This window comes from Vanellus vanellus (genome assembly GCF_965231255.1).
Source record: "Vanellus vanellus genome assembly, chromosome: 5".
NCBI lineage: Eukaryota > Metazoa > Chordata > Aves > Charadriiformes > Charadriidae > Vanellus > Vanellus vanellus.
The window spans coordinates 26901679-26914789 of NC_138910.1; the positions used below are offsets into that span (position 1 = coordinate 26901679).

Genomic DNA, 13111 nt, shown 5'->3' on the forward strand with positions numbered 1-13111 from the left:
AGTAAAAGAGTTTCAAACCTTTCACAGTCAGGACAGCACTGCAAGAATCATTCCCGGCAACATTAGAGACACTGCATGTGTAATTTGCACTGTCTTCCAGCTCTAGATTAGCAATCTCAAGGGACACAGTGTTCTCATGGCACAGGCTTCTGTATTTTGCACTGTCAGTTATCTCTTTTCCATCCTTAAACCATTTTGCAGTAATGGGGAGTGACCCAGAAACTTTGCACTCCATTTGGATAGAAGATCCCAGAACGGTGTCCTTTTTGGTTAGCTTTTTGATAAATGCAGGAGGAATTGATTGATCTGCCCAACACAAAAAATGGCAAAAAACGCACTGGTTACCTTCTTGCCTATCTTTCATAAACAGAGATTATTATTTTTTCATTCTCTCCCTGCTGGATTGGCAAATTTGCCAAATGACAATACAAACCTAACACAGTCAGAACAGCTTCACAGGTGCTACTTCCGAAGTCATTTTCAACCTTAAAACTGTATGTACCGCTATCTTCCTTTGATACAGGTTCAATCCTGAAACTGGCCACGTTGTTTTCAAAGCTCATTGTGTAGTATCTACTGGGCAGGAGCTGTTTGCCATCTTTGTACCATCTTATACGGAGCTCTGGTGTCCCAGCCACAGTACACTCCAACGTCACGGGGTCTCTTTCAGTGACTTTAAGTGATTTAGCCTTTTCTATGATTTGTGCAGGCTCTGAGGTATAAAGTGTATAAAAATGCCAGTTAGCTACACAGATAAGGGACTGACTTTCCAAGTACTCATCAAGGATGAGGTTGAAGGGTCATGCCTTTTACACACCTTGTACAAAAAGCAAAGCAAAGCACTTCTCCACGCCAGACTCGTTCTTTGCCTGGCAGGTGTACCTCCCTCTGTGGCTGAGGTCAACATTGGTAAGTTTCAGTGTGGCCACGCTGTTCTCAAAGGTAATATGGTGGTGCTCATCATCTTCTAGTATTTTCTCATCTTTTATCCATGACACAGATAAGGGTTGAGCACCTGCTACAACACACTGGAAGACTGCGGTACCTTTCAAAATGCTAGTGATGTTCTCCAGCTTCTTGACGAAGGATGGTGGTTCTATGGTGTGAGATTTTGTTTGTTGTTTGGAAGGCAAGTCATGGAAAGGGAAGAGTGGAAAGAGAGATCACATGAAGTCATCCTAGTCACTACAGTTTATCTAGGGGATGTATTGTTTGGGGTATGCTTCCTAGAGGACTGACCTTTCAAGCTGAGCCTTGTGCTGCAAGAACAGCTCCCACCTTCATTTGATATAATACACTGATATTCACCGACATCTGCGACATCACAGTTAGTCACATTAAGAGTAAATACAGATTCTTTGGTGGAGATGGCATATTTCTTGCTGCTGAACATCTCCTTGTTGTTCTTCAGCCACTTCACCTCAAATGGAGGAGTACCAGTCACCTCGCACTCGAGCGTGGCCTCCAAACCCTTCACTACCTCGGTGGGTCTCAACTCCCGAACAAATGTTGGAGGCTCTATAAAAAGGAATGAGGGGAAAGCAAATTGTAATCTTGAATGGTTTTAGGGGAGAAGAAGTCTCCCCTACTCCATCACCCCAGCTATGCGGCGTGATAACAAGATGTTGAAAACCAACCTTTTACTTTCAGCTCAACGCTGCAGCTCTCACTACCTGCATCGTTGTGGGCTTCACAAACATAAATCCCACTATCTGACACTCTGGCTTGAGTGACTTTCAAAGTGGCTAAACCGTCTATGAAGGAGATGCCGTACTTAGCTTGGTCAGTCACTTCATTCCCATCCAGGTACCATGTGACATGGATCTCTGGTGTGCCTACTACCTGGCATTCGAAAGTGGTGGACTGTCCTTCACGCAAAGCTACTACAGAAGTTGGCATCTGAATAAATCTGGGGGGCTCTAGAAGATGGAGAGAAAAAATGGGGCTTTATAATATTCAAGGTGGCTTAAAGAAATAAAAGGGTTTCCTACCCTTTCCCCCCCAATTGCACAGAAAAATCAGAACCACAAAGATGAGACAAACATTGGGTTGCACACCTTTTACAAAAAGAGCTGCTTTGCAAGTTGCAGTCCCCACATCATTGCTTATCTGACAAGTGTAGTTGCCAGAGTCAGATGTCCTAGCTGTGAACAGCTCCAGTACGCTAGATGTGTTGTCCTTCCAAACAGATCGATTGGCTCCAGAGAGGAGCTCCTGGCTGTCTTTAAACCACTTTATCTGCAGAGGAGTAGATCCTTTCACCAGTGCTTTGAACTGAACCCTAGCATTGGGCACAACCTCTTGGGACTGGGGTTTTTCCACAAAATATGGCGGTTCTATAACAGGTAAAAAGGAAGAAAGAGGGTTACTCTGAGACAGGCGAGTTCCATAATTATGAATGAGGCACCTAACAGAAGACGAAGAAGGAGCTCAAACCTTTGACTGTTAAGAACCCACTGCATTGGTTGCTTCCTGCCTTATTTGTTGCTTCACAGGTGTAAGAGCCGCTGTCTGTGCCTTCCAGCTCATTGATTTCTAGAAATGCAGTATTATCATGGAAAGAGTATTTGTGCTTTTCACTTGCTGTTATTTCTTGACCGTCCTTGTACCACTGGATACTTATAGGATGTGAACCAGACACTATGCACTCCAGGTGGACGAAAGACCCCTTAATGCTGTCCATTTTCTTGAGCTTTTTGGTGAATTTAGGTGGTATAATGAGATCTATCCAAAACAGAGTGAAAAGACAAAATATGAAATTCAACCTTGACTGTGGCAAATATCAGCTCAGGAGAAAAGATTTTGTATGTAAAAATGATGATAAAAGAGAGACCATACACACCTAGGACGTTAATACTGGCAGAACAGCTGCTGCTCCCAACATCATTGTGAACCTCAAAAATGTATTCCCCACTATCTTTCTTTTCTGCATGAAGCACCTTTAGGACTGAGACAGTATCCGTAACGCTGATCTTATATTTTGGGCCTAATGTCAGTTCCTTGCCATCTTTGAACCATTTGGCTGTAATATCTTTTGTTCCTGAAAATTTACATTGCAAGGTTGCTGGGTCTCCCTCAGTCACATCTATTGACACGGCCTTGTCCACGATTGTAGCAGGTTCTGTTGTAAACAAGGAGACAGAGTGTTAAGGGCATCTGTAAAAATCACAAGAGAATCGTCTGAGATCACTGAAAGCCCTCAGGGTAGGACCAACCTTTGACAGTCAGCAGAGCAGAACACCTCTGAATTCCCGCCTCATTTTTAGCCTGACAGAAATATTTTCCATCATGCTTCAGTTCAATAGACCTCACCAGAAGAGTAGCAACATTGTTCACAAAGGTCATTTTGATATTGTTGTCTTCAATCACTTCATCATTGTCTTTCAGCCAGGACACAGTGATGGGCAAGGAGCCTTTAATAGCAGCCTGAAACACGACCGTGCCCCCTCGAAGGGAACTAATGTTTTCTATCCTCTTCAAGAATTGTGGGGGCTCTGGCAGGAAGAAAGTGGCTATGTAAGTACGGGTCTGGTGCATGACAGTGTGGCATGGAAACCACGCTGGGATAAAGGCATGCTAGGGGCATTCTGCATCTTGCACTAACCTTTCAGTGTGACCTCTGAACTGCAGAGGCAGCTCCCGACATCGTTTGTTACTCTACACTGGTACTCGCCAACATCAGAAGCATCAAACCTGAAAACGTGGAGGCTAATCAAAGATTTCTCAATGCTTATTCTGTGCTTCTTACTGCTCCGCACGGGTTTATCATCTTTCACCCAAAACACTTCAAAGGGAGGTGTGCCAAGCACCTCGCACTCCAAAACCACATCAGAATCCTTCAAGACTTCCATGGATTGAAACTCCTTGCTAAAATAAGGTGACTCTACAGTGCAAAAGAGAGAGTGCAGTTTGTATTAATCATACTTATGAAGCCTGTAAAACCGCACTGAGTTTAAAGAGACAAAGTGGGTGGCTGGATGTCACACACACCTTTGATTGTAACAATGCTACTGCAAATATCTTTTCCAGCATCATTTTTGGCCTCGCAAATGTATTCTCCACTGTCTTCAGTCCCAACCTCTGTAAGATGGAGTATTGCCAAGGATTTTGCAAAAGACATCCTGTATTTGTCACTCTCTTTTAGCTCTCTATCATCCTTGAACCATGTGATTTTAATCTCAGGAGTACCAGTGACTTCACAGGTCAGCTCAGCATATCCACCTTTCTTTACCAGATGGGTTGGCTCTAGCTTCTCCTTGAAGGCAGCAGGCTCTGTGGATTTAAGAAGAGCATTCAGGACAAAGAAGGCAAGAAAGAGTGCCACTGGGTCAATCCAGCAGCTGAAAGTTTAAAAGAGAGTAAGAACGCAAACCTTTTACAAACAAGTTTGCGCTGCATGTTACTGAACCAGCTACATTGGAGACTTTGCAGGTGTATTTTCCTGAGTCTGTTGGTTTGACCGCGTAAAGCTCCAAGTAACTTGCTAATGCTTCTGTCATAATGTAGCAGGCTCCTCCTGTCACCAGCTCCGTATCACCTCTAAACCATTTCACCGTCAGGGGTGTTGTGCCTTTAAATGTGCCTTTGAAACGGACGGTTGATGCAGGCAGTACATCTTGGGACTCTGGTTCTACAGTGAAGCTGGGTGGCTCTAGATTGCGTCGAAAGGAAAAAATTGTCAAGAATAAGACACATGGCCTGCACTTTGGGGAAGAAACGTATTATCACGTGGAAAGTAAAACTCCAAGAAATATGAAACAAATTGCCCAACCTTTTATAAACAAAGTGCTACTGCTGTCTTTGCTACCAGCAGAGTTTGTGGCTCTGCAAATGTAGACCCCGGCGTCACTTGCATCTAGGTGTTTTATTTCCAAAGATGCAGAGCCTTCTACAAATTGTACTGTGTATTTGGCACTTGAAGTGATTTCAGTGTCCTGCTTAAACCAAGAGATGGTCATTGGAAGAGAGCCTGAAATTTTGCAGTCTAGGCGGCACGAGGTGTTAATGATGCTGTCGATGTTCTTCAGTGGTTTAGTAAAGAAGGGAGGGAGAGTGCGATCTGTTGAGAGTGAGAAAAATGAAAGAAACCAACACATGAGCAAAATAGGCATACAGTTCTGTTTCTGGCTCTGTTGGGCTCAGAGCAGAGTAGCAGGGCTCTTTGCAGAGAGTTGGTACCAACCTAGCACAGTGAAGCTGGTAGTACAAGAGCTGATGCCCACATCATTGGATATCTCAAAGGTGTACTCGCCACTGTCCTGCATTTCAGTGGCATAAAACTTGAGCTGGGCAATGTTATTTTTAAAGCTGATCCTATATTTTTTGCTGGCAGGTAGTGGCCTTCCATCTTTGAACCATTTGATTTTTAGTTCTGGAGTGCCTGTGACAGTGTACTCCAAAATGGCTGGTTCCCCTGCTGTTACCTGGATCACTTCAGATTTTTCAATGATTTTGGCAGGTTCTACAACAGAATTAAACAACTGGTGTTAAGGAAAAAAAGAAATTGCTCTTCATTTCATGTGAGAGACAATGCGGGGATCACAGCGCTACTCCACTGACCTTTCACTGCTAGTTCACCAAAGCAGGACTGGCTTCCTGCATCATTCTCAGCCACACAAGTGTATTTGCCACCAGAGCTCAGCTGGACACCAGTAATCTGCAGCGTTGCTAGACCATGTTCAAATGTCACTCTCACTTTGTTATCATCTTGAATGATGTCTTTGCCCTTCATCCACATCACAGAAATCGGCTCTGACCCTTTCACCACAGCCTGTAATGTAATACTATCTCCAGCCAGAGCTGTCACATTTTCGATTTTCTTAACAAAAGATGGTGGTTCTAGTTCAAAGAAAAGAGATAAGAAGAAATACTCATCTACTACCACATCATCCCATGAAATCTGGTGCTTAAAGACAGTTTTATGAAACAGTATGTGCAGTACACGGCGCAATTCAGCTAACAAGCAGGCAAGAAGAGCTGCATTCCCCAGCTGGGAGCTAATGCACAGCCCTTTAAGCTCAATGTCCTTCAAATTCATAGGTTTGACGCCAGATAAGAATTAAGATATACGCAGAATTTTAAGAGAATAAGAAGATACTCTCCCTGCCCACCCTCCCTAGTCACCCACAAATCCAAAGAAAAGACGTTTTAAGAAAAGAGAGGTTCTTGCTGATCCCTTAAGTAAGTGGAGTTTTCTCTCTCCCACTGACCTTTCAAGATGTATGTTGCACTGCATATGCACTTCCCGACTTCGTTAGCTATCACACACTCGTATTCACCGACATCCGCACTGTTAAATGAGGACACCTCCAGAGAAATAACATTTTTCTGAGAGGTCAACCTGTATTTTTTACTACTGCGAATCTGTTTCTTGTCTTTGTACCAGCTAATCTCAAATGGTCCAGTGCCAGCAACCTCACACTGAAGAACGGTATTTGTTCCCTTCACTACTTCTGCTGGCTCAAGTGTTCGGATGAAAGACGGAGGCTCTATAAAAGCAGCGAGAAACAATTAGTCACCCAAGTGGAAAAAAAAAAAAAAAAAAAAAAAAAAAGGAAGGGAAGGTTTTTCTCAAGAATGGACTGGCAGCTGCAAGAAGAACAGACCTTTGACAACTACTTCGGTGGTACAGCTGTCACTTCCAACCTCATTTACAGCTTCACATGAGTAGCTTCCACTGTCATCAACTTTCATCTCTAAAATATCTAACACAGCCACAGAATTGACAAAGGACATCCTGTGTGTGTTGCTTTCACGAATTTCCTTATTGTTCTTGAACCAAGTAACCTGGATTTCAGGAGAACCTTTGATTTTGCATTGAAGGCGTGCAGAGTCACCTGGGGTCAGTAAATAAGACGGATCGACCTTCTTCACAAAGGATGGTGGTTCTAAAAACGGAAAGAAAAGGGATGAAAAGGGAAGAAAGGGGGAAAAGAGGAAAAAGGGGAAGGAAAGGGGAAAAGGGAAGAAAAGGGAAGAAAAGGGAAGAAAAGGGAAGAGGAAAAGAGAAAAAAGAAAGAAGGCTGAAATACAAAGCTTTGAAAGATTGGTTCGTAGCGCAAGAACAAAACATGACTTCAGAAAAGATCAGCTGCAATTCTTGTGGTTTCTCTTGCCCTCTCCATCCATCTGTCGCCACGTGCAGGAGCAATTCTTGGATCTGGGTGGTGAAAGAAATGTTGAAGCAACACACAGGGCACTGGAAGGCAGCAGAGATGATGAGCAAGAGAGACCTGATGGCAGGTCTAAGAAGAGTTCACAGTGTGGATTGAGCCCAAAGAAGTCTTTTGCCTGCGAAAAAAGAAACGGGGAACCCAAGAAGAGCAAAGGTGGAGGGGGCATAGGACTATCTTACCTCTGACTGTGACGCTGGCAGAAGAGGAGCTGCTTCCTGCCTCGTTTGAGGCAGTGCACACATAATGGCCTGAATCCTTGAGCTTAGCCAGAGGAATCTCAAGTGAGGCTATTTTGTCTTCAAAGTAAATCTTATAATCTTTCCCTGGGGGGATTTTGTTTCCATCCTTTGTCCACCCTACTGTTACTTTCCTGTCTTCATCTACCTGACATTCAAGACGTATTTTTTTATTGACTGCTGACTGCACTGACTGCAAAACTTTTATGAAGTGGGGCTTGTCTATAATGACCATTTCAGCCTGGCAAATGTCAGCCCCAAACTTGTTAGAAGCTTTGCAAGTGTAAACCCCTCTGTCATTGGTGGTGAGAAGGGAAATTTCTAACACATGTTTATTTTCCACTTTGGAGATCTTGTGGTGGTCCGAAGGTGAAATGGTCGTGCCATCTTTCTGCCAGGCGACGTCGATGACTGGAGTGCCCGAAACAGTACACAGGAACTTGGCACTTTTGCCCACAAAAGTAGTGATAGATTCAGGTCTGGTAAGAAATGTTGGCGGAAACGCTTCTGCAAAACAAAAGGGTTCAATGTTATCCAGAGTTGAGGACCAGAGCTCATGCTCTTTCTCCACATTTGCCAGGGACAGAGAGCAAGAGGGGTGAGTTTGTCACTGGACACTCTTAAGCAAAAGAAGCCAGCAGTGAAGGAGATAAGAGGTATTAAAGATGATGAATTTTGGCTTTTGATTTTGTATTTCTTGGGTCTGTATATTGCTCCAGAGCTTGAAGACATTTTGAATCTCTGGAGCAATGTACAAACTAAAGGAAAATAAAAAAAAGCCAGAACGTCCTCCCCCAAGACTGACATGTTTACACACCATTCCCTCAAGATGGACAAGTTTGCATGCATTTCACAGTTTGTGCATATTTCTTTAGTCTTTATCATCTGGTACTGAGCAAAGACCACATAAAGACTCCTCCCACAAAGAAAAAAAGAGTAAAAAAAATCACCATACATTAAAAATCCAAAAGATGGTGGGTTTTTTTTTTAAAGAAAAAAAAAAAAAAAGAAGATACTTGTATAGCTCTCAATAGACAAAAACATTTGTAAACTGAAACACCTTTAAACCCTCTTTTGTTTAAGAAGATCTATTTCTCCAGTCACACAGAGTTGCCCTCTGGCCATGGCACAGAGATGTTTAGGTACGCGTAGCTGCATAGCCTGCCTCACAAGTGTAACTGCAAGATAAACATAAGGTGCTGGGATAATTGCACTGTAATTATTATACCAAAGAAATCAGATTTAAAAGTGTATGCTTTCTTGTTGTCTGGAAGTTAAATAAACCTTCTTCAGGAACATATTCGCAAACCAATCCCATTCTGTTGATGACCTAGCTCCTCCTGCTCTTTTTTCCCCCCTTTTTCCTTCCCTTCTGAATCTTTTCACGCTGATTCCCTTTTCTAGATACAGAAAGACCTAAAAGCAGCATTCTCAAAAATTATTCCTTCTCTATGCTTGTGCCTGCCAAAATTAAGAATGGATTATGTATAACAACAGCAATCAAGAGCCCTACCATAAACATTTGTGAGTGTAACAGTGAAAGCATTACAACGTACCGAGATATTTTAGGGAGAAGGAGAAGGGCTTGGAAGTCTCTACTTACCAGTTACTGTTAAAAGGGCTGTAGAGCTAACACTGCCATGCTGGTTGGAAGCCTTACAGCTATATTCTCCGCAGTCAACAACCTGAGGCCTGGGGATCTCCAGTGTGGAGAGGTAGTTGGAGGTGCGAATGGAGTATTTGTCCCCATCATATATCTCTCGGCCGGCTTTGTACCACTGGAACTTGACATTGGGAGCAGTCTCTACCTCACAGGTAAACTTGGCCACGTGATTCACAGCCACCTCCAGAGGTTTGAGCCTTCTCCGCAGGATCGGTGCAACTGAAATCAGAAGCAGAGAGTAACTCAAAGCCCTGCCTGCTGACATTCTGGAAAGTAATAGTGAAGTGACTGATTGAAAGAAAAAAAAAGGTGATTTACATGCAATCCACATAAACTGACTGTAAAAGAAAAAAGTATCTGTAAGAAATAAAAGCAGTACCAGGCTCAGTGGACAGACAGTGTTAAAGTGCATAATGACATCCGGGAACACAGCGGTGATGCTGGAAAAACGATGTGCAATAACAATGAGATAGAAACATATACCACACTATCCTGGGGCTGTAAGAAATTATGGTGTGAATGAGAAATTGTGCTAAAACTGTGCAATGACTCTAAAGAGTGAAGAGGGTGCAGCAGTGAGAAAAGTGGGAAAAGCGGGTCCACTTCACAGGAAGTGGAATGGGAAGAAGTGGTGGGGACTGAGACACAGCTTGCCCTGATCGTGCTTGTGTGATGAGCACAAGAAGAAACAAAGTGCCTGATCGAAGACTGGGGTGAGGGAAGTGAGAGACTTTGCAATGTGGTAAAAGGAGACCACAAATCCAGAAAGGAGGCCCTCTGATTAGTGACATGATGGTATTAATATTGTATCTGTATCCAAAGATACAGACACATAGTAGGGCAATTTCATTAGCAAGGCAGTGTATTAGAGAGGCAGTATTTTATCCCCATAATCCAACCTCTTTTAACAACTGTGAGTTTTGCTGCTGTCGCTCTTTTTCCACCTTGATTCAGCGCCTCACAGGTGTACTCTCCTTGATGAATCTCCCCACACACTTTGTTTATTACTAGTGTGTACGTGTCCTGATCTTGCAAACACTTGAATTTGTCGCCTGAAGACACCAGTTTACCATCAAAGTACCAGTTCACCTCTCTGACATTTGTTATGACAGACACCAGACTGACACTCTCCCCTTCCTCCGCAACAGTGTCGACCAGTTTGCTGTGTATGATAGGATAACTCTCTTTGCCCAGCTCACCCTCTAGCTTCTCAGCTCTAGTTTCCAGACCTTCTCTGCCCTCTTCCTCACATATTTGTTCCCTTTTCTCCTTCTTTTTCAGTATTTCTGTGGGTGTCTCAACAGGAACACCTGCAGAGGCGACATCAGCAGTGGCTGCAGCTGCGCCCACATCCTTGATTTGACCATGCCCAGTCATAGTGTTGATTACTTGTCCAGACAAAGACTGTTCCAGGGGTATTTCTGACTCAATAGTCCTCTCAGCATGCTGGGCCTCCAGCTCAGAGGTTTCACCACAGGATTTTCCTGAGAGAAGCAGACTGGGATGGACTGGCAATGCTTTGGATTTTTCATCTGTCAAGAGATGTTTTTCTTCACAAATAAGAGAATAGAAAGCCTCCTTCAAGACTGCTTTCTGGTCAGCTGTCTGAATGTCGAGTTCTCCTAAGGAGACTGCAATCTCTATGGGACTGAGTCCTCCTGTAGTCACAACATAGGTGCATAGGGTATGTTTATGTTCCTTGGTGATGTTTATTGACTGTACTTCAATGTTCTCTTTATCAGCCAACCATTCTGAAAACAAGAGGTTTTGCTCACTTACTACTGCAGCTTTCAATGCATTTCTAATCTGAGACTTTATGTCTAAGTTGCAGCTCTCGGGAACCTGAGCAGTGAGCTGGCTCTCTTTGTTGAGGACTTGGCTTGGCTGGAGCTGGTGAGTGTACATGGTTTCACGGGGTTGTCTCCCTGCTCTTGAGGACTGCCTAAGTGGGCTGGCAAGATCAACGATGTGTTCTTCCTCCAGGGGCTGGTTTTCTTCTAGCAGCAAGGGAAATCTCACAGACTGTCCCTCATGGATTCTTGCAGCAAAATCTTCCTCAGCTGCTTTCAGGGAAGAAATGTTCTCCAGGGGGACAGCTTGGCCCCCAGTGAAGGCCAGTTCAGAGGGAAATCTGGGTTCAGCCTTCAGCTCACCTTGCATTGCCTGGAAGCCTTCAAGGACCTGGATGTGGTCACCATCTATGGCATGGCTCTCAGTGGTGTTTGACACCTGTAGAAGGGCTTGGGAATCTTCTGTCTTCAGAGCAGCCGTTTGCTCTGTTGCCTTGGGGATGACTTGCTCTTTGGGCAAGAGTATCTGTGCAGCTACAGTCCCAAGGCAGCCTGGCAGTTGTGTCTCCAACTCTGCTGCAGGCACCTCACCCTGGGGGCCAGCAGGAAGGGTTTGCAGTGGCTCTGCCAGAAGCCTGCTGCTCTCTTGTGTTGTGGCCACCTGGGCGAGCATCTCCTCAACACTCTGTGCAGCCAGGCAGGCTGGTGGCAGGCCAGGCAAGATGTCCTCTCTGGGCAGCACATGCTCCACCTGGCTTGTCTGGAGCTGGAGGAGGGCTGGGGGCTCCCTCATGGTCTCAAGGCTGAGTGCTCCTTCCATGGCAGGAAGCTCGCCAGCCTCCTCATAGGAGAGCGGGCTTTGGTCCTCTGCCACCGCAGAGTGCTGCAAGGCTGGGCTCTGCCTGCACACAGCGTGGTCCTCAGGCAGCACAAGGAGCTCAGCAGAGCATGTGGCCTCACCGAGGGCGTTCACTGCTCTGCATGTGTAGAGTCCAGTGTCCTCCTCCGTGCACTCCTGCACAGTCAGGGAGCCCGAGCCGTCAGGGTGGTGAGCAACAGAACGACGTGCGTCAGAGAAGAGCTGCTCACTCCCCTTGAACCACTGCACGTTAGGGCATGGCTCCCCAGCTACAGTGTACTCGAAGATTGCAGTGAAGCCCGGTGCACACCGCACGCTGTCCGGCTCCCTGGCAAAGCATGGGACCCCTGGTATCCGCTGTCGCACGTGGAGGTGGGCGCTGCACGTGGTCTCACCATGTTCATTGCTGGCCAGACACGTGTACTCACCTTCATGCTGCACGCCCGCGTATGGGAGGATGAGGCTGTGGTCATTGCCAGCAAACACTAACTTACAGTCCACGGATGGGGTTAGCTTCACACTGTTGAGAAACCACTGGATTTTGGGTGTGGGGCTACCAGTAACAGTAACAGAAAGCCTAGCTACATCTCCCTGCCAGACTTCAACATTTGAGATCTGTTTGAGGAAAACAGGGGCTTTGCCCCGTTCCTCCATTTTCATCTTTGCTTTGCTGGAATAAACTGGTTTTTCAGACTCAAATTCAAGTGTTTTCTCTCTATCAGGCAACTGAAGGCCGCTGCTGTAGCCTTCACTTCTTCCTTCCTCAGAAGACACAATAAGAGAGCTAGTGACGTCTGTATGGAAAAAAAATGTTCTGTTTTACTAGAATGTTTAAGAATTGTAGAGAGCAATAAACAGTGTTAGTGCAACTATTTTTATATATCTGGAGGCTTTCTAAATACTGTACAGCACTTAATGAACATGAGGTCCTCTTGCTGTTACACGCACACCTGCCAAAATGAGCAAGACTTGCTGTGCTGTCAGGTTACTTATGAACTTCCCATCTGGATCAACATGGGTGTCTTTTTAAACCTGACATCACAGTATGGGTTAGGCATACCCCCAGGGTGTCCTGTGCAAATAACAGTCAAGAAACATTGGTGCATTTCACAAATATAATTAAAGTGGTATGTACCATACATATTTGTATGTACGCTTATACAAATAAGTACAGCAGAGCAGTGCTAAGACCCCGGTTTAATTCAAAACACCAAGAAAAAGTAGAATGCCAGAATTAGGACTGGAAAAATAACACAAATGTTTCAATGCACCAACCTTTCTTCTGGCACGGTTAGTTCATCTCTTTCAACTCTATCTTTTGTCTAACATGCGAAGATATTACCTCTCCCTCATTAGCTTTGTCCTGTTTTTGTCATTAGACCCTTATG

General features: G+C 44.7%; 1 protein-coding gene across 1 annotated transcript in view; it reads right to left on the reverse strand.

The window, feature by feature from the left end:
* TTN (titin) overlaps positions 1-13111 on the reverse strand; it is a 244271-nt gene that overhangs the window by 180339 nt on the left and 50821 nt on the right. The window contains exons 44-62 of the mRNA XM_082483816.1: positions 9015-9293; positions 7355-7918; positions 6606-6887; positions 6210-6488; positions 5560-5838; positions 5183-5461; positions 4772-5059; positions 4373-4651; positions 3991-4272; positions 3605-3883; positions 3216-3494; positions 2843-3121; positions 2437-2724; positions 2058-2336; positions 1638-1919; positions 1240-1518; positions 818-1096; positions 434-712; positions 19-306 (exon numbers count right to left, since the gene is read on the reverse strand). Of these exons, the coding sequence (XP_082339942.1) occupies positions 19-306; positions 434-712; positions 818-1096; positions 1240-1518; positions 1638-1919; positions 2058-2336; positions 2437-2724; positions 2843-3121; positions 3216-3494; positions 3605-3883; positions 3991-4272; positions 4373-4651; positions 4772-5059; positions 5183-5461; positions 5560-5838; positions 6210-6488; positions 6606-6887; positions 7355-7918; positions 9015-9293 (5622 nt within the window). The remainder of the gene's footprint in view (positions 1-18; positions 307-433; positions 713-817; positions 1097-1239; positions 1519-1637; positions 1920-2057; positions 2337-2436; positions 2725-2842; positions 3122-3215; positions 3495-3604; positions 3884-3990; positions 4273-4372; positions 4652-4771; positions 5060-5182; positions 5462-5559; positions 5839-6209; positions 6489-6605; positions 6888-7354; positions 7919-9014; positions 9294-13111) is intronic.